The sequence below is a fragment of the Rhineura floridana genome, chromosome 5 (assembly GCF_030035675.1).
Source record: "Rhineura floridana isolate rRhiFlo1 chromosome 5, rRhiFlo1.hap2, whole genome shotgun sequence".
Classification (NCBI taxonomy): domain Eukaryota; kingdom Metazoa; phylum Chordata; class Lepidosauria; order Squamata; family Rhineuridae; genus Rhineura; species Rhineura floridana.
Window position 1 is genome coordinate 7,163,827 of NC_084484.1, and position 22,107 is coordinate 7,185,933.

The 22,107-nt window shown below is 42.3% G+C and overlaps 1 protein-coding gene across 2 annotated transcripts in view; it reads right to left on the reverse strand.

The window, feature by feature from the left end:
• NAA16 (N-alpha-acetyltransferase 16, NatA auxiliary subunit) overlaps positions 1-22,107 on the reverse strand; it is a 109,969-nt gene that overhangs the window by 69,207 nt on the left and 18,655 nt on the right. For both annotated transcript variants that reach the window (XM_061629923.1, XM_061629924.1), the window contains 3 exons: positions 9,500-9,657; positions 7,864-7,998; positions 4,176-4,329 (listed from right to left, as the gene is read on the reverse strand). In XM_061629923.1, the coding sequence (XP_061485907.1) occupies positions 4,176-4,329; positions 7,864-7,998; positions 9,500-9,657 (447 nt within the window). The remainder of the gene's footprint in view (positions 1-4,175; positions 4,330-7,863; positions 7,999-9,499; positions 9,658-22,107) is intronic.

A 22,107-nucleotide genomic window follows, 5' to 3' on the forward strand; every position in this document is an offset into this window, starting at 1 on the left:
CTGTTGTGAGAGGTGTGCAAATCACTTGCTAATTCAGTCTTGTAGAAAGTCCCTAGAGCACCATCAAATTATAGCTTGTGGCAACAGCTTCAGCGGTTGCAGCCCGAGGATGTGAACAGGACACTAGCAGCAGTGAGGCAACAATGTGCCCTCTTGATCCCTACCAGTCATGGTTGGTAAAATCTAGTAGGAGAGGACTGACTGTATAGGTCTAGGGAGTAGTCAATGCCTCACTATGGGAGGGAGTTATGCACACTGCCTTGAAAGAGGCAGTGGTGCAATCCCTCTTGAAGAGGTTCTCCCTGGATCCAGTCTCTTAATATTCCCTTCATGGGCAAGATGATTGAGACGGTGGTGGCTGGTCAGCTGCAGGCATGCCTGGAGGAAGCAGATTATCTAGATCCATTCCAGTCTGGCTTCTGGCCCAGTTTTGGCACAGAAGCAGCCTTGGTGGTCCTGATAACCTTTATTGGGAGAGAGACGGGGGCAATGCAAGCCTGTTGGTTCTCCTTGAACTCTCAGCGGCTTTTGGAGTGACTGAAGAGGGTAGGAGTTGGCAATACTGTATTGTAGTGGTTCCATTCCTACCTGCAGGACCACTACTAGAAAGTAGTACTAGGAGATTGTTGTTCTGCTCCATGGCTTTTGGGTTGTGGGGTTCCAGAAGGGTCCATTCTGTCTCTTATGCTTTAACATCTATTTTAAACCATTGGGAGCTGTCATCCAGAGATTTGGTACATGGTGTCATAGGTATGCTGATGACACACAGTTCTATCTCTCCATACCATCTGAATCAGGAGAGCCTGTGAAAGTGTAGGACAGGTGTCTGGAGGCAGTGATAGGCTTAATGGGGCTGAACCTAAGGCTGAATCCTGATAAGACAGAAGTGCTGTGGGTGGGTGGTTCCCGTGTCTGGGAATTAGGTATACAACCTGTTCTGGGAGGGGCTGTACTCCCTCTGAAGAAACAGGTTCGTAGTCTGGGAGTACTCCTGAATTCCAGCTTGTCACTAGAGTCCCAACTGGCTTTTGTGGCTAGGAGTGCTTATGTCCAGCTGAGGCTGATTTGCCAGCTATGGCTGTTCCTGGACCGGGATAACCTGGTCTCTGTTGTCCATCCTCTGGTGACTTCCCATCTGGACTATTGTAATGAACTGTATGTGGGGTTGCCCTTGAAGATGATCCAGAGGTTGCAGCTAGTATAGAATGCAGCTGCTAGGCTGGTAAGTGGGGCAGCCTGATAGGACCATGAGCCATCAGTCCTGAAAGTCCTGTACTGGCTGCAAAAGAGCTACTGGGCACAATTCAAGGTGTTGGTGTAGCATATAAAGCTCTAAATGGCTTGGGACCCTAGTATCTAAAAGAGCACCTTCACCAGTATCAACCACCTCAGACCCTACCATCAGCAGGCAAGGCCTTGTTGGTGGTGCCTGGGCGTTGGTTGGTTGGCATTCGTGACAGGACCTTTTCAGTGGTGGCTCCCTGTTTGTGGAATGCCTTCCCCACTGTCTCCATCACTATTAACTTTCCAGAGGAATTTGAAAACATTCATGTTTACCCACGCATTTGATGACTGAACAGGACTTGTAACCTGAAGATCAACGATGAAGCAATGTTTTCAAGATGTGTTTCAGAAAATGTTCAATTCTGTATTAGAATGTTTTTAATCGTAATTGTGTTTTGAAACTTTGTAACTTTTTAAAATGTTTTTCTTCTTCTTGTTAAATTGTTTTATGTTTGCCACCCTGGTCTCATTTGAAAGGGCAGGATATATATTAAATAAATAAATAAATCAGTGATAGTTTTGCAATGCACTTTGAAGACAAAGCACTTGCCTTCATGTCAATTTGTGCATCACTTTTGGAAGAGTGTCTATGCTGTGCCCAATGCACTATTTTATGAGATCAGTTTTAGATTTAGAGACCTGAGAAGCTGAACACTTGCAACTTGTCCTCTTGATTCTCGCCTACAGGTTTATAGATGGATTCTATAAGTGACAAATCCATCTTTGTGTAATGTCGTAGTGTTCATTGACTTGAAATTATCACCACTCCTGAAAAAAACTCCCTGGATCCAGAGTCATCCCTGCTCCCCCCACTGCCCATACCCCATGCTAATCCTTTTTTTTTTAACAAGATGGTTGAGAGAGATCTATTCTTTATATTATGTTGTCTCTCTCATTTATATGTTATTTAGATTATTTTGTTCTTATTGTTGTACTTTTTAAAAATTTACATTATTAAAAAAGATAGTAAAGAGGGTGCTGGCAATTCAGCTGCAGGCACTCTTAAAGGAAACTGATCATCTGGACCCATTTCAAACTGTTCTGTCAGTCTTACTTTTAGAATATGACTGGCCTGGGTTCAGTCCCAGTCTTGGGACAGAACTGGCCTTCATTCTCCTGCTAGATAACCTTCTCTGGGAGAGAAATGGGGAGTGCAACCCTGTTAAACTTGCTGAATCTCTCAGAGACTTTTGATACCACTAACCATGGTATTCTCCTGGATCATCTTTATGGCTTGAGGTCAGAGATGGTTTGGCTCTTCCTTTCAGGGAATGTTCCAGAGTGTAGCAGTGGGTGTCTGTGCCATACTAAATTGTGGCAGAATATTTCCAGCCCATTCACTGTTTACAGTATCTTTGTTGGATGGCTACTTGAGGATGCAATTGTAGCAGAGAAATAGGTTTTATTCACTGCCACCACGGCACCATACAAGAAACATGATTATGCTCTCACTCATGTTTGGTTGTCTTTGCTATGAGATTTACACCACTTGCGCTCAAGCTGTTTCCCCCCAGCTTCTTTCACTGCATAAAGTTCTCCAGAAAACCAGGGAGCCAACTGGGCTCCACAGTATCAGAAAGGACCCTTAGGAGTGATCAAGTTGATGACCTAATATGGCTAATGGATGTTCTAAGAAAGATAACAGAACACTCAAACTTCTCCAATTCATACAGATCAATGTCAATTACTATCACATATTGACCTCAAGAACTAATTTGGAGAAATATCAACATGTGTTTGAACCATGTCTATCTCATGCCAACTTGTAAAATTCAGCTATAAGAGAAAGAATCTATTCCAAAAAGCAGGTAGCCATCCCTACCTGGTTTGGACCTTCTTCCATCTCCAACTTGATTCTGTTTCCACAAGTTAGTTTTATATTCAACCCGACATTTCCCCCCCTCCCCAAGTTTATGAGACAGGTGGTCACCTTACAGCTTGAGAAGAGCCACTTAAACAACGGTTCCTTCCTTTTGGTTTGGTTTCTGACCCGGTATGCAGGTCATTCAGGCATTTATGGTACAACAGCATTCTGGTTACATACAAGATTGTCTTTTATTTTATTATTTATATTGGTCAGCTCTTTGTTTTTATGTACATAATAAATATCAACATAATGGTTATCAAAAAGGTCACACTGACATTACAGCCGATAGATGAAATCAACTTAAAATGGACTATTTAACACCTAAAACAACGGAATGAGTATTGAAGAGGTCACAGAGGCCTGCAGAGTACACTGAAATGTGACTAAGAGAATGAATTAGGAAATCTTACTTCAGCCAAGATGTCACTAGATGGCCTTAAGCAAGCTCTCAGACACACATCACTATCTGCATATGGGAATAACACTGCCCACTTTATGGTCATAATTATTACTAAAATATTTGTGATGTGCTTTCAACACTTCAAATGCCAATCAAAATAGATTTAGTTCTTAAGGTTATGTATCCTATAAAAGGAAAATGCTTAAGAAAAGCTGGGATGGTGCCCAACTCACCTTTCTAGCTTACCAGTTCATACAGTTGTGTTCATACAGTTCAGACTGTACTAATAGCCCACAGTAGTAACTGAATGGCTACCCTACCCTTACCAAGGCATGATGAAGATAGTGATGGGCATAATAGGATACCTTTCTAGTCTAGACTAGTGTAACCTTTAAATTGTTTGAATATTTCAAAAATGTTTATTGACTGCCATGTTTGTTCACTATTTATATATAAATATACACATTTATTTTATATTTATTATTACAAAAAAAAAAGACTGCTGGCAAGGGAAAATCTTGACCCTCCACTAGATTCAATGGTCACCAGCTACCTAGACTGAACCACTCCACACACTGAGAAGCAAAAGAATTATTTAAGCAAGCAAAAAGAAAAATGGTTTACCTTTGATTTCATCTATCATGAGCTTATCACATATTTGTCTCTCATAAATTTCTATATGTTCCAAAGATTCTTGAAACAGATCTGCCTCTCTCATCACTTGATTCTGGTACAATATTAATTCACTATACTCATAGTCTATTTTATTAGGAGGAATCTGAAAAAGTAACAGAATAGTTAACATTTAATTTGTTCGGGAAGATTGTAACTTCACAAAAGCGTATTTTCTTTTAGTAAAGATACACTGGATATTTGAATTAGAACTTGGATATAAACAGTCATTTAACAGAAGTTTGCCATATTGCCATAACAAATACCAGAGCAATAAGTTGATCTCCTCAATCCTCTTCTCAACTACTGATATTTGCAGCTGCTGCTTAGGTGATATTTTAGAGGCTGCTTTCACACATGGGGCTGATTGCGTTAGTTTAACGGATTAAAAAGGTAGCGATTTTGTCCTGATTTCTAAAATCCCTTTCACACTGCAGTACCTGTTGCGTTAAGGAACAGCAGTTTTTTCAGCCAATATACCGGCATTTTGCACAACTGCCTTTCACACGGCTTTTCATCCCTCATCTATTATACGCACTGTTCCCCACTCTGTAGGAGGTCTAAAATCTCCTCCCATTGCCATGCAAGCCCTCTCCCTTTAGGATCTGACTTTTTAAATTATTTTAGTTCCATAGACACAGGGTTATGTGTAGGAAATGCTGCTGCTATCTGCGACGATGCCAGAATACCGGTACAATTTTTGTCAGGCAAATAAAACAACAATGTGCAAATAAAGGGCAGGAACACACTGCATGCTGGGATGCCTGTCACGTGAGTGGCTGCAGCTAGTGAAAAACTCCCATGATCTTTCGGGTTCCCACCCTTGCTAATGGATTGTTTCTGGTATCACTTGTCATGGAAATTAGCAGTAAAACTTGCACTATATTCCATTAGAATTCCAGACCTAGCTTGTACATCATGTGAAAGATCAAATATAATGCGCAAATTACCAAGTAAGGAATCAGAATAATGGAGTAAAGTGCAGTGTTAAAGCAGCCATATTCTGGTACCAAGCAGCGAGTACAATAACTGTACAACTCATGATCTGAGTACATATGTTTCAAACAACACTTTCCCATTTTGAGGAGCCATCAGTACATTGATGATACCCAGCTCTATTTCTCAGTAACAACCAAACAGGACAGGCTATGCAAGCCCTGGATTGGTGTCTGGACTCAGTGCAGAATACAGCAGCCAGATTACTGACAAGAACAAAATAGTCTAGCCATACAGGTTCTGCCACAACTGCACTGGCTTCCTATATGTTTATGAGCCCAATTCAAAGAGCTGGTTTTAACCTACAAAACCCTATATGGCTCAGGACCCAAATACCTGACACCAATACCCTTACAACACCAGGTTAAAACCTCCCTCTTTCCCCAGATATTTGGTGGCTTGTGACAGGTTATCACAGCCCATACAATGCTGATGTTTTGCTATTGCTGTGAGATTCTTGAGGTTGTTGTTTTGTTAGTCATAACTGTTGTTTTTATCTCTATTTTAATTATGTCTGTACGTCGCCTAGAGACTATTTTGTACTCAGTACCAGAGCTTGGAAAAGTTACTTTTTTGAACTACAACTCCCATCAGCCCAACCCAGTGGCCATGCTGGCTGGGGCTGATGGGAGTTGTAGTTCAAAAAAGTAACTTTTCCAAGCTCTGCTCAGTACCTAATAAAATCAAAGAGATTTCTTAATTTGGATATTGTGTGCTGTTTTGTTTGTTGATCAGTTGGTTGATTTGATTGCTTAAACTGGATGCAAGGTAAGCATGTAAAATATCATAGTAGGGCTGAAAAGAAGTGCTGTGGCATTGTTTAGATTTTTGTTAAGGTTACAACCAAGCCCTTTTTATTTGGACAACATATCTGATACTATTAAGACTTTTGCTAAGTCAAATGTGCATTTGTTGTTCAGAAAAAAAAATCCAGAGTTTTAATTATTTCTAAACACAAGTTTATATGGTGCTATAAATGCAAAAAACCCAACAACTGCACCTTAAAACAGTGTGGGAAATTACTAGCTGAATGAACAATGAACAATTGAAATAGCCTCATCACTAGCAGCATCTGAGGTCTAGGAAGAGGACATTTGTCATCATTGTCCTCTCAAAGTCTTCATAAAATAATCTTATTATTGTGTTTCTATGTTCTGCATAGCAGTTTTCACATTGCCAACCACCTTGCCTGTTGTCAGGCAGGAAGGTGAGATATAAATATTGTAAATAAATAAATAATGAATATTTAGAAGGCTTGGGGTGAGGGTGACACATATAGAAATGTAGAAATAAGTATGGGAGAGAGAGAGAGAGAGAGAGAGAGAGAGAGAGAGAGTGAATGGCTTCCATTTTAATTATCAGACCTGAAGCCTTGGGAGACAAAAGATGACTTAGTGCAAAGACTCTAGCATGGTGGAATAATACCAGCAGCTGTTATATAGCACAAGGCTACCCAAGTGAGCCAGCAGAAGATAAACAGATTGAGCCAGGAGATTAGGGCAACTGGCTGAGTCAGAATCTGGTGTTACACTGCCAATCACATTTACGGTATGTTTTTGAATTCGTAACAGCCTATAAAAACTGCCCTGGGCTCCTGGGAGGAAGAGTGTGATATAAATTTAATAAATAAATAAAAAACAGCCCTAAAAAAATGACCAGTTGGAGAATACAGCAGACGACAAAAGCAATGAAGTGCACTCGCCAGAACTCCTACTGTCCTGGTATGTCTAGCTTGGCCAGCTAGGCTATTTGCATGTTGTAAATATGAATGGTTAGGGAAAATAAACTTGAAACTAACTGCTGTCTGGAAGAATCAAATAAAGTTTACTAGCATAAAAAATGGTATATTTCTTGACTTCCACCTAGTAAGATCCCTGCTCCTCTCAGGTTGATCACCTGAAGCTAGTAAGGGCCCCAAATTGATTAGAAGTCCTTTGTGACAGGGGACATTTATTGTATTTGGAATTCCAGTACTGAGGGGCAGAACCTGAATGTCTTACACAGTTCTTCTCCCACGACTAGCAAAAGAGATTCAGGCTACAATCCTATGCAAAGTCAAATGGGTCTTACTACCAAACAAACTTGCATGGGACTGCATTGTAAATTATGCAAACTAAAGAAATACATTCAAAGTTGCCTAATTTATTTATTATTATTTATTTATTACATTTATACCCTGCCTTTCTTTTCATGATAGAAACCCAAGGTGGGTTACATATGGATCCCAGGCGGTCTCCCATCCAGGCACTGACCAGACCTGACCTTGCTTAGCTTCAGCAGGGAGCTGGCCTCATGTGCCTTCAGACCATAGCCTGACCAACCACAATTAATATGATCCATACAAATTTCAAAATTCAGCTTTTGTTAGAACAAAGTATTTTAATACAAGTTAGATCTTTAAACTGTGTGTACAAAAAACACCCACATCTTCTTCCTAACTTTCCACAATCATTAAGAAACAACTATACACTAAAAAACAGCCACAAAATTGTATAAAACAGTGGCACAATTTCTTTGCTGTATGTCTCAAAGTGTTATCACTCTTTTAAATAGGGAAAAAATAAGCCACATTCAAACACAGTGCGGTTATTCAGATTCTTACCTGTGTACAGTAACTTTTACATTTTTAGAAGGTAGGTCTTACCTGCTGAGTTTTTCTAAACTCTTCCAGTAGTTTTAAGGCCATATCATAGTCTTTTAACAAATGATATGCAATTGCATATCCAATCCATGAAGCCCTCTGAGTAGGCCGCAGTTGCAGTAGCTGATACCTGGTCTCCTTTAAAGAGATAATGAATATAACTAAAAATAATCCACCAAATAATTAATTTTGCCATTCTCAATCAACAATATATTTATTTGATTTATATCTCGCCCTTTCTCCCAGTAGGAGCCCAGGGTGGCAAACAAAAGCAGTAAAAACACTTTAAAACCTCATAAAAACAGACTTCAAAATATATTAAAACACAACAATTAAAAACATATTAAAACAAAACATCTTTAAAAACATTTTTTAAAAGCTTTAAAAACATTAAAAAGGGTTTAAAATTTTAGTAAAAAGCAATTCCAACACAGATACAGACTGGGATAAGGTCTCTACTTAAAAGACTTGTTGACAGAGAAGGTCTTCAGTAGGTGTTGAAAAGATAACAGATATGGTATGTGTCTAATATTTATTACAACCTTTGGAATTCCGAAGGGTAGGTGCCACTACACTAGAGGTCCATTCCTATGTTGTGCTGAACAGACCTCCTGATAAGATGGTATCTTCAGGAGACCCTCACCTGCAGAGCGCAGTGATCGACTGGGTATATAAGGGATAACAATCTTTCAGGTATCCTGGTCCCAAGCTGTATAAGGCTTTATACACTAAAACTAGAACCTTGAAACTTAGCAAGGTAGCTAATAGGTAGCCAATGCAATTCTTTCAGTAGCGGAATGACATGTTGGCAATAACCTGCTCCAGTGAGCAATCTCGCTGCTGCATTTTGCACCAGCTGCACCTTCCAGACCAACCTCAAGGGTAGCCCCACATAGAGCACATTACAGTAATCCAATCTGGAGGATGCAATGCAAACAATGCAAAGATCCAGTACGGGGAAGTGGTTAGAGTGCTGGACTATGACCTGGAAGAACCGGGTTCAAATCCCCACTCAGCCACAAAGATCACTGGGTGACCTTGGGCCAGTAGTTACCTCTTAGACTAACATACCTCACAGGTTTGTTGTGAGGATAAAATGAAGAGGGGGAGAAGCATGTACACCACCTTGAGCTCCTTGGAGGAAAGGTGGGATATAAATGCTTAAATAAATAAATGGATTTAGTTTTCTTAACAGAAAAGCAAAGAAAACCAGAAAAGCTCATCTGGACTTCCTAATAAAGATTTGTAATTGCAGCCTAACACCTGACCTTAACCATGTTAACTAAGAAGTAAGTTTACCATTTACCATTACCACTGCTTCAGAATTAAAGAACAGAGTTGCAAGCAGCAATGACAGGAACTAAAACCAGCCCTCTTAATTTTCCATCAAGAACAGTTTTCCATTCTGCTGCTTGCTATGATTTTGTAGATTTGTTCTGTGGTTTCGTGAGCTACTTTTAACATGCCAATTAAATTCTGTATGTATAAGAAGGTGCCCAGATAACACTGTCATGTCAATTTCCGCAATCCCAATCTAATTAATCAAACTGAAGTGGTCCTCTTAACTCTAGTAAATATCCAGATCACATGTTGCAACTGGTCAGTTAAGCTCAACACAGAAACTGAAGAAATTACTTACTCTGTATCCTTCAAGATCCCTCATTTGGATCTGCAACAGTGAGAGATCTCTTAGGATTTGTAGATTGTCTTTATCTAATTTGAGAGCATTTCGATAGCACTTAATAGCTTCATCATATTTTTTATCAGATCGCTGCAAGAGTCCATAAACATGCCAACCTGACAGAGTTAAGGAAATGCACATGTATGCACTGTTTTTTTTAAGACAACTGTGTGTAGTCCTGAAAGGATTCATCAATTAATGTTATTTATTCATCTCAATTTAAGGATATAAGCTGACACGCATAAAAACAGAAGAATTTATATGTTAGTTATGAGAGTGATTTGCAGAATAAAAATACAATGGGAGAGCTAGCAATACAATGCAGAGGTTAATAGTATTTTAATGTGAATAATTCTTCTGAATATGTATTCAGTCCCAATGACATAGTTGTAAATATGTACATCTCTCAGTTACAGCTACAACTACAAACACTGTTTGCTATGGAAAGCGCTTACAAGCCAATGTGAATCTATAAACAGCACTTGCAACACTCCAACCACTGATTTGTGGCCAGCATGTTCACTTGTGTCTTTAATGACTTGTCATTGCCATGAAAATGAACAGTTTTACTCACCAGAATGGTGTTTCTCTGGGGGCACCAGGACACCGCCAATTGGTTACTGTCTTCCTCTGCTAGTGTTTGAGGCAGGAAAGAGTTAACACTCCAACAGAACGCCACCACTGCCCCTCCCATGGAATGCTAGTTTGCTGTCTGGCCAAGCTTAAAAATATAATCTCATAACACAAATAGAAAACACTGACAACATTGAATCAACTGTAACTAACATGAAACTGAAATCATGCACACTGTTAGGTCTGTTCACTGACCCTTTTCCTATTATCTTTATTGTCTTTGCATCCCAGGGTGGGCCCTGATAGTGTCCTGGTGCCCCCAGAGAAAACTTTTCTGGTGAACAAAACGGTTCCTTCTCCAGTAAGCATCAGAACACCCCCAAGTGGGATGTTCCAAAGCTGACCTATTGTATGGGTGGGCGCATAACTCCTTAGTGGTTCTTCAGCACCTGCTGGAGAACTCGCTTACCAAAGGCTACTTCTGCAGATGCGTAAATGTTCTTATGATGTTTAGTGAAAGTATTCAGGTTCGCCCAGGTGGCTGACCAACAAACCTCTTGTAGAGGTGCATTTGTTGAATATGCTGCAGTAGCAGCAGCTGCTCTCACTGAATGTGCCACAATACCTGATGGCAATGGCATGTGCAGTGAACTATACGCTAAAGCAATACACCCCTTAATCCATCTTGCTAGAGTAGAATCTCACACCTTTTTACCCAGAGCAGTTGAATGGTAAGAAACAAATAACAAATATGTTTGCCTTATTGGTCTTGTCCTGTTAATATAGACCCTAACTGCTCTCCACACATCTCCACACAGGAATGCCTAGCACACTCTGTAGAGCGCTGTGGTAATGGGCAAAATGTTGGCAAAACTAATTCTTGCTAATGGTGAAAGGCTGTATTTACTTTTGGAATTAAAACAGAATCTGTCCGAAGTATGACTCTGTCCCTGTGGAAAATACAGAGATGTTTTGCTACCGAGAGTGCTCCCAGTTCAGACATACGTCTAGCTGAAGTTATTGCCACCAGGGATAGCACTTTGAAAGATATTATTCGCACAATTAAATTTTTCTGTGGTTCAAAAGGCAGTTTTTGGAGAGCTGACAACACTTTGCGAAGGTCCCACACAGGAAACCGATGGTAAACAGGGTGCCAATGTCAAAGACACCTCCCGTAAGAACTGTTTCAGATACGGATGAACACCCAGTGACTTAGAAAGCATTGTTGCCAATGCTGATGCTTATCTCCACAAAGTGTTGGGCTTCAATCCAGCTTCAATCCATTGTTTAAAAAAAGATAACAATTCCACAATTCCCGCCTTTCACACTTTCACATGGTCGTTGTGTTATTGCAAAAATGCAGCCCAGGTATATGGATAGTTCCTTATTGTGGAAGGTCTTTGAGATGCCAATATGGTGGTTACGATATCCATTGGCAACCCTGTTCTCAGCAGTTTCCCCCACTCAACTTCCATGCAGTTAAGTTCAACCATTGCAGATTGGGGTGCTGTAGATGTCTCTGTTGCAGCAAATCCGGACAAAGAGGCAGAGACCGTGGGGGCTCCACAGATAGGTTGATTAGCTCTGAGAACGATGGCCTCCTCGACCAATCTGGTGCAACCAGAACAACATTGGCCCTCTCTAGTCTCACTTTCTTCAGCACTCGAGCCAGCAAAGGGAATGGGGGGAAGGTGTAAAATGTTCCTGTTGGCCAAGGAGAATTCAGTACATCTACACCTTCTGCTACCAACGACGGATACAGAGTGTAGTACCTTCTCAACTGATGATTGATGTCTGATTGGAGCTGATGCCAAGTCAAAAGGCATTACCCTGTACTGGTAATATTGATTGCCATAAATGAAGCAGAGATACTTGTGATGCTGTGGATGGACTGGCACATGGAGATAAGCCTTCGTTAGATCTATGGAGGCTAAGAAATCTCGTGTCTGAAGAGCTTCCCTTATGGAAACCAAAGTTTCCATGTGAAATTTTCAGTATCTGATGAACCTGTTCAGGAATTTTAGGTCTAGCACAGCCCTCCAAGCACCCCCTTTCTTCAGCACAACAAAGAGCAAAGAATAAACACCACAGGATGTCTGGTCCTGTTGAACTGGCTGCAATCTGCAACAGATGGTCTATTGCCTCCTGTACTAGTCTACAGTTGTCTGGATCTGAAGAAATTGGTAATGGGATAAATCTGCTTGGAGGTGAAGCCTGAAACTCTATTTGATACCCATGACGCATCACATTCTTGACGCAGCCATCTGATGCTGTTGCCTCCCACCACTGTGCAAAGCTCAGTAGGCGGCCTCCCACTGGAATTTGAAATAAGTCAGAATTGTGTTTATTGTCTTCCACCCATTGGAAGCTGAACCTGGATTACGCACTCCTGATTGCTGTTGGTTGCGTGACTGGAATCTAGGACAAGCTCAGGCTTGTCTGTTAGAACGGTAATCTTGCCCTCTTCCTCCAAATCTAGATGGAAAAAATTACTGGTACGGTTGATAGCAATGAAAGGAACGCCAATCATCTCTTCTTTGGCTTGTTACTGGCATTGCCTTTTTCTTTTCCTTCTACTAACACATCCTTCAAAACATCTTCACCAAACAATTTCTTGCCTGCATATGGTTCTGTGGCAAGCACCAGACAGGAAGTAGCATCTGCCTCTCAATGGCAAAGCCACAATATGAGCCTAGCCACCATTTTGGCTGCCATAGCCCTGGCTATAAATTGTGTCGTATCCATTGTTGCATCCACAGTAAAGGACTCCACTCTCAAAAGCCCCAGCTGACGAAGCGTCAAGGCGAGTTAAGCAGCAGAGCGAGTTCAGCAGCAGGGCGAGGAGGCCAGGGCCCCCCACTCTGCCTGTCTGTTCCCTGACCTCAACTAAACTGCAGTCTCCAACCCATTGACGTAATAAACCTTAAACAAAACTATGCAGGTAAGAAGCCAGCAGGGGTGTGGGGGCTTTCCAGTGTTTTGCACCACCTGCAGCATGTACGACTATCTGCCTGTTGGACAGAAGTCGTGGGTGTGCTCTCGGTGCAATGAGCTCCTGGCTCTCCGGGAACGACTTCATTTCCTTGAGGCCAAGGTGGCGGACCTGGAAAAGCTGAGAGAGGCAGAGAGGTGTGTGGAGGAGGCCTTCAGGGACGTTATAGCTGTGTCCCACTCCAACGATGATAGCTCTCCTGCTATCATGGAGAACGATGGTCTCAGGGAAGGAGAGCATCCAGCTGAGGAAGAGGGAAACGATCCCTTAGAAGGGACCCATTCCTTGGGGGATGAGCAGCTATCCTCTCGTGCCGAGGATATATCTCCAGGGGGTGGAGGGATCCTTGTAGTGGGTGATTCGATCATTAGGAACATAGACAGTGGGGTGTGTGATGGGCGTGTAGACCGCAAGGTGTTTTGCCTGCCTGGTGCGAAGGTTGCGGATATCGCCCGTCGTTTAGATAGTTTGGTAGACAGTGCTGGGAAGGAGTCAGTGGTCGTGGTGCACGTTGGCACCAATGACATGGGGAAATGCAGCCGTGAGGTCCTGGAAGCAAAATTTAGGTTGCTAGGTAGGATGCTGAAAGCCAGGACCTCCAAGGTGGCTTTCTCTGAAATGCTACCAGTTCCACGCGCAGGATCAGCCAGACAGGCCCAGCTTTGCAGTCTCAATGCGTGGATGAGACGATGGTGTCGGGTGGAAGGGTTCGGATTTGTTAGGCACTGGGGAACATTTTGGGACAAGCCGGGCCTGTACAAAAGGGACGGGCTCCACTTGAACCAGAATGGAACCAGACTGCTGGCACTTAAAATTAAAAAGGTAGCAGAGCAGCTTTTAAACTGACTGTGGGGGGAAACCCGACAGGAGCTGAGAAAGGTCCGGTTCAGAATAAACCTCCCCCCTCTGATAAAAACCAAAGAAATGATGAAATTTTAAAAGGGGTAGGCCTAGAAGTAGGCATTGTGAGAGCAGGAGCACAGGATATAAATTCAGAAGAGCAAAATTACCACAGGACACAAGTGCCAAAGACACTTGAAGAGAGACACTGCTTACAAGTGCCTGTACGCTAATTGTAGGAGCCTCCGAACCAAGATGGGAGAACTGGAGTGCTTGGTCTTAGAGAAGAGCATTGATATAGTGAGCATAACTGAGACCTGGTGGAATGGAGAAAACCAGTGGGATACGGTTATCCCTGGATATAAACTATATCGGAAGGACAGGGAAGGACGTATTGGTGGCGGAGTCGCTCTATACGTGAAAGGCATTGAATCCAGCAAGCTCGAAACCCCAAAAGAGGCAGACTCCTCCACAGAATCGTTGTGGGTGGTGATACCGTGCCCTGGGAGGGACTTAATACTGGGAACGATCTATCGTCCCCCTGATCAAAATGCTCAGGGAGACCTTGAGATGAGATATGAAATTGAGGAAGCATCCAAACTAGGAAATGTGGTAGTAATGGGTGACTTCAACTACCCGGACATAGACTGGCTGCATATGTGTTCCAGTCATGACAAAGAAGCAAAGTTTCTAGATATTCTAAATGACTATTCCCTAGATCAGTTGGTCATGGAACCGACCAGAGGGACGGCAACCCTGGACTTAATCCTCAGTGGGGACCGGGACCTGGTGCGAGATGTAAGTGTTGTTGAACCGATTGGGAGCAGTGAACACAGTGCTATTAAATTAAACATACATGTAACTGGCCAATTGCCAAGAAAATCCAACACGGTCACATTTGACTTCAAAAGAGGAAACTTCACAAAAATGAGGGGATTGGTAAAAAGAAAGCTGAAAAACAAAGTCCAGAGGATCACATCACTCGAAAATGCTTGGAAGTTGTTTAAAAACACTATATTAGAAGCTCAACTGGAGTGCATACCGCAGATCAGAAAAGGGACCGCCAGGGCCAAGAAGATGCCAGCATGGTTAACGAGCAAAGTCAAGGAAGCTCTTAGAGGCAAAAAGTCTTCCTTCAGAAAATGGAAGTCTTGTCCGAATGAAGAAAATAAAAAAGAACATAAACTCTGGCAAAAGAAATGCAAGAAGACAATAAGGGATGCTAAAAAAGATTTTGAGGAGCACATTGCTAAGAACATAAAAACCAACAACAAAAAATTCTATAAATACATTCAAAGCAGGAGACCATCTAGGGAGACAATTGGACCCTTGGATGATAAGGGAGTCAAAGGTGTACTAAAGAACGATAAGGAGATTGCAGAGAAGCTAAATGAATTCTTTGCATCTGTCTTCACAGTGGAAGATATAGGGCAGATCCCTGAACCTGAACTAACATTTGCAGGAAGGGATTCTGAGGAACTGAGACAAATAGTGGTAACGAGAGAGGAAGTTCTAAGCTTAATGGACAATATAAAAACTGACAAATCACCGGGCCCGGATGGCATCCACCCGAGAGTTCTCAAAGAACTCAAAGGTGAAATTGCTGATCTGCTAACTAAAATATGTAACTTGTCCCTCGGGTCCTCCTCCGTGCCTGAGGCCTGGAAAGTGGCAAATGTAACGCCAATCTTCAAAAAGGGATCCAGAGGGGATCCCGGAAATTACAGGCCAGTTAGCTTAACTTCTGTCCCTGGAAAACTGGTAGAAAGTATAATTAAAGCTAGATGAACTAAGCACATAGAAGAACAAGCCTTGCTGAAGCAGAGCCAGCATGGCTTCTGCAAGGGAAAGTCCTGTCTCAGTAACCTATTAGAATTCTTTGAGAGTGTCAACAAGCATATAGATAGAGGTGATTCAGTGGACATAGTGTACTTAGACTTTCAAAAAGCATTTGACAAGGTACCTCACCAAAGGCTTCTGAGGAAGCTTAGCAGTCATGGAATAAGAGGAGAGGTCCTCTTGTGGATAAGGAATTGGTTAAGAAGCAGAAAGCAGAGAGTAGGAATAAACGGACAGTTCTCCCAATGGAGGGCTGTAGAAAGTGGAGTCCCACAAGGATCGGTATTGGTACCTGTACTTTTCAACTTGTTCATTAATGACCTAGAATTAGGAGTGAGCAGTAAAGTGGCCAAGTTTGCTGACGACACTAAATTGTTCAGGGTTGTTAAAACAAAAAGGGATTGCGAAGAGCTCCAAAAAGACCTCTCCAAACTGAGTGAATGGGCGGAAAAATGGCAAATGCAATTCAATATAAACAAGTGTAAAATTATGCATATTGGAGCAAAAAATCTGAATTTCACATATACGCTCATGGGGTCTGAACTGGCGGTGACCGACCAGGAGAGAGACCTCGGGGTTGTAGTGGACAGCACGATGAAAATGTCGACCCAGTGTGCGGCAGCTGTGAAAAAGGCAAATTCCATGCTAGCGATAATTAGGAAAGGTATTGAAAATAAAACAGCCGATATCATCATGCCGTTGTATAAATCTATGGTGCGGCTGCATTTGGAATACTGTGTACAGTTCTGGTCGTCTCATCTCAAAAAGGATATGATAGAGTTGGAAAAGGTTCAGAAGAGGGCAACCAGAATGATCAAGGGGATGGAGCGACTCCCTTACGAGGAAAGGTTGCAGCATTTGGGGCTTTTTAGTTTAGAGAAAAGGCGGGTCAGAGGAGACATGATAGAAGTGTATAAAATTATGCATGGCATTGAGAAAGTGGATAGAGAAAAGTTCTTCTCCCTCTCTCATAATACTAGAACTCGTGGACATTCAAAGAAGCTGAATGTTGGAAGATTCAGGACAGACAAAAGGAAGTACTTCTTTACTCAGTGCATAGTTAAACTATGGAATTTGCTCCCACAATATGCAGTAATGGCCACCAGCTTGGATGGCTTTAAAAGAAGATTAGAGAAATTCATGGAGGACAGGGCTATCAATGGCTACTAGCCATGATGGCTGTGCTCTGCCACCCTAGTCAGAGGCAGCATGCTTCTGAAAACCAGTTGCCGGAAGCCTCAGGAGGGGAGAGTGTTCTTGCACTCGGGTCCTGCTTGCGGGCTTCCCCCAGGCACCTGGTTGGCCACTGTGAGAACAGGATGCTGGACTAGATGGGCCACTGGCCTGATCCAGCAGGCTCTTCTTATGTTCTTATGTTCTTATGTTTAAGCTTCAGAATGGTTTTCCTGAGTCTCTCTGGATCTTGATTTGGATTGCCCAAAACATTGTCTAACCACAGTAATGCTGCCCTTGAAAACACAGATGCTGCACATGAAGCCCGTATAAGCAATGCTGTAGCCTCATGTACTTTCTTAAGTGCCACGTATCTAACTTACACTCTGTAAGATCCTTTAACTGAGCATCCCCAACCCTAGAAAGCAGAAATTGGGGCATCAACTGGTGGAGCTCTCAGATGCTCCATGAACTCTGGCTCTAACAAGAATGACACTGATCTCTTAGACGGAACTGGTGAATCCTATTCAGATTTCACTATTTTCTTGAGAAGTGACTGTCAAGAATGCTGGGTTCTGAAATGGTTCTGAGGCAAAGAATTGTGGGGGGAAACACCTTGTCTGAGATAGGGCCTCTGAGACGCTGTGAGTTGCAGTTCTCACAGCTGAAGCTAGTTAATTAGGCTGCAAGCAAGAACATCTGCTTATCAATGGAGACTGGTACTTCAAGGCTGTCTGGCCTGGGAAGGTTGGGGAGTGACCGTTAGGCATGAAAACTCAAGAAATATTTCATCATCAGAAAGCTCCCTGATTAGCTAATTAATTCCTGGCTGTTGCTGGGCATTTTCCCATAAGAATAAGATTCAGACCGTAGGTCTTTGTTTTCCACCGTCTCCTTACGGTTGCTGATACTGAGTGGGGTTCAATCTTCCATCTGCTATCCAGGCTATACATCTCTGGGGAGATGTAGAACCATGAAGTCATTTTGCTGTTTACCTCTTTGTAAGTACAGACTGGGCTATACAGTTTTGTTATTTTGTTTGTGACTGTAACTGTCTGTATCTTACCTAGCCCTCAGGTGTGTGGATTTTAAGGAACCATTTTTTGCTGCTGTAATTGTGCCCTTATATTTTATTTCAAATCAAATCAAATTTTATTATGCAGTCATAGACCCACAATACAAGTGATTAAGCAGTCAGTTAAACAAACAAGATTAAAACCAAATACAGTATTAACGATAATAATTTAGCAAGAGGCCACGGTAGTACAGATTGGCCTTTTCCGTAAAGTCTGAGCTACATAGAGAAACTTCGCAACTAATTCAGTAGTGTCTTTATCCTTGTCAGACAGAAGATATTGCATGAGCCACTCAATAGATCTACCGGGAAAGGCTTTGGTGATTGGAAAAATAAGTCTAGATCAAGCATCCTTGTATAGTTCACAGGAAAGTAGGACAAGTCCAATTGCTTCAACCTCCCCCAATTTACAGAAGCATAGATGCCTTTCCAGGGGGGTTCCTTGAAAACGGCCCTCTAATACTGCAGAGGGAAGACAATTAAATCTGGCTCTGGTAAACAGGGATCGGTAGTGCGAAAAAGTCAAAGTTTCAAAATAAGCTGCATATTTTGGAAACGAAAAGCTCAAGCCAAAATGGATGGGTGAGCAAGATGTATGTGCTCCGGCCATTGAGAATTGAAGGTCAATGTCCTTAATACGTTGACCAACAATATGATTCGTTACCTCAAGGTCCCAGGTTGACAATAGCTCCAGTGAAAGACCAAGACACTTTATCTTTTCATTAAAGATCTTGGACCAAGAGCTTATAAAGGAATCCCTCCATAACAAGTTTAAGGACCCTAAGGAAGGTCCAGCGTAGGCCACTTTGGCCCAAAATCTAAAAACCTGGAGCCAGGCTGAGCACTCAACTGATGTAAAGCCCGCTTCAAGGCAAAGTCCAGCCGCAGAGGCGCAGCGTGGCAACCCCAATATAGCTCGCAAACAGCACGAAAACACCGCCTCAACTTTGGCACTAAAGCTCGTAACCCAGATAGGAATTCCATATAAAAGTTGGGGGAGAATTTTCACTTTGAAGATTTGGAGAGCAGCCGGGATATACTGGCCACCTCTAGTATAAAAGAATCGGGTGGTGGCCTTGGAGGTATTATAGGCAGATAAAACTGCGGCCTGGACATGAGTGGACCAAGAGAGTGAAGAGCAGAAAATAATCCCAAGGTATCTGAATTGCCTAACCTGCTCAATCTTTTGCCCATTTATAGTCCATGCTTGTTTCGAGAACCTACGTGTAAAAACCATGACTTTTGATTTTATAAAATTGATGGTGAGAAAGTTTTTGTCACAGTAGGCCATAAAAGCACATAAGAGGCGTTTAAGGCCAACCTTCGAAAAGGATAATAACACTGCATCATCCGCGTAAAGCAGAAGGGGGCATCTCGTTTCAGCCAATTTAGGAGAATGGAAATTATCAGCAAGGCAGTAACTGCTCAGATCATTAAGGAAGAGGTTAAAGAGGGTAGGGGCCAGGACACAGCCTTGGCGCACCCCTATGTTAGCAAAGATGGCATTGGATAGATTACCATTCACACCACAGCGTACACGAAGTGAAGTGCACTGGTAGAGACGACTAATCAGAAACAGGAGGTGCTTATCTATCGAAGTCTGTGATAATTTGGCCCATAATAGTTCCCTAGGGACAGAGTCAAAAGCAGTCTTAAGGTCCATCAAGGCGACAAAAAGGCCCTTTCTGGAGATACACATATACTTCTCCGCCAGGTGCCGAAATACTAGGCAGTGATCGATGGCAGATCTGCTCTTACTGGCAAGCTTCCCCTAGCCTGGCTTGAGGTGGTGGTTATCCCAGTATTCAAGAAAGGCGATAGAGGCGACCCTTCAAATTATAGGCCTATTAGCCTCCTCTCGGTCGTGGGCAAGATTTATGCTAGCCTCCTAAATGTAAGACTGCAAACCTGGATAGATTCTGGGCCGGGAGCAGATAGGTTTCATATTTTATTTAGTAAAGCTACTTCTTATTTACCAGAGTATGTTCACTGCAGGATGGGATTTGGCTCTGAATCCAGTACCTTGGCCAATTAACCATGGACTACTATATATTTGATATTTTGCCTAAAGCTCCAAGACAAGGAGTGTGGTCTGCATCTTGTCTCATGGAATCGTTGGCAGGTCTATTTCTGGCACTTTGGGTTTCCCCTTGGTCCAGAGTGGGTGACCAGATTAAGAGGTGGTGGCAGTCTACCTACCTTGCCACGTTGTTGTTGGTTAACTCAACCCTGGTAAGGGAGGCACAGGTTGTGCCTTGCCAGGATCAATTGCTCTGGGTTTGGAAAATTGAGTCCTGGGACTGAACTGTGGTTCATGACAGCGATGGCACTTTAACAACCTTGTCACTAGGCTTTGCTTCTGGAAGCACAGTGGCTCTGAATGAAGTAGAAAGTGCCTGATCCACGGCTGAATCCTTTAAATCTAAAGCTGCCATAGCCCTGCATAGCAAAGGCATATAATAAGCACTATGGAACAGTCTAGAGGATTGCTGCTCATCCACCTGTGAAACACCACTCCATTCATCTGTATCCTCCTCCAGAGTAACTGAATCATTGTGCACAAACTGTCGCATATCACAGTTGGCCTGTCAGGTCTGTGTGCCATCGCTGACTTTGACCAGAGGTGACAGTATTACACAAAGGCACTGTGCCTAAACTGCTCTGTGTAAATTCAGGCTGCTGTGTATTAAGCCCTGTAAATTCTTCTTCCTCCTCTTCTGAATCTGAGCAAAAAAGTACTGACAGATCTGGAGCCAGTTCCTCCTCTGAGAGTATTTCATCATTTGCTGCCATCCACTGCTGGCTTTGCTCTCTCACATAAGCTGCCCTTCTAATGATGACATTGGTAACACTGCATCCTTATTACTCTATTTTTGGCAGCATGATTCCTCCTGGCCATATCGCTTACAGGGTTATCCTTATTTTTGTTTTTGACAGAATGTTTCCTCCCTGATTGTTCTGCTACTGCATTGCTTACATGGTTAACAATGTTTTGCTGCTGATTACTGGCCTCCCTGTGTTACTGGAAGAGTGAATGGGCCATGTGCTGTGAGGCTGGTTGTTGCTGGTTAAAATGGCGGCTCCCTCCATGTGCGCTGCTGTGGTTTGACTTTTTAACCGTCATCTTGCCTGAGCAGGCTGTAGACATTACCAACCGCTCCTGCCACTTTGTGCCAATTTTGATTTTTTAGAGTGCTCTGTGGAGACTTTGTTAAGATCCTTAGGCATTTTGCCGTTAGCAGGAAAAGGTTTTATTTTTAACCAAAAAATACTGTTCTTAAAATGGAGGAATCAACCCTGTAAATTCATCAACTGTAAGGGGATTTACTTAAACATTTCAGCTAATCAACAAGGTAATTAATTCAGGGGATTAAATATTTAGAATAATTAATTCTTAATAAATTAATCAATGGACACAATGGACTCTCAACAGTCACTCAGACACACACACCAATTCATTAGAAAACTCTCTGAAACATTCCATACACTTTCATACACAATTTACAACACTGAATAATAATTTAAACTTAAATAAGGATATAAGCTAGCCAAACTGAAGAGCAAGGCGAAATTCAGTACTGCTCAAGTGAGGCAGGAAAAATGAACTAGCACTCTGTGGGAGGTGTGGTGACAGTCCATTGGAGTGTTAACTCTTTCCTGCCTCAAGCATGAAGACAGCACCCACTTGGGGGTGTCCTGGTGCACACTGGAGAACTCCAAAATGCTCTAGCTCATGGGTTCTGAACAAGGGGAGAATTCCCCCCCGGGGGGGAATTTTAGGGTTCCAGGGAGGGAATTGTGACCACTATTCAGCAAAGTGTGATGTCCTGTAGATTATGTACAATCTGTAAAATTGTAGTTTGTTTTTAATTTAATCTGCGACATTCAATAAAGTTTATTGAATGTCACAGATTAAAATCAATTCTTGAACATGCAGCATTATTTTCATTTGCAAAATTAAATTATTATTTAAAGACCAGAAAGTGCTCCAAGAAATTCTGTTATAATATAAACTAAGAAATTTTTCTCTCATGAGAAACACCACCGTCACTCGCAAAACGTCAACACGCTATG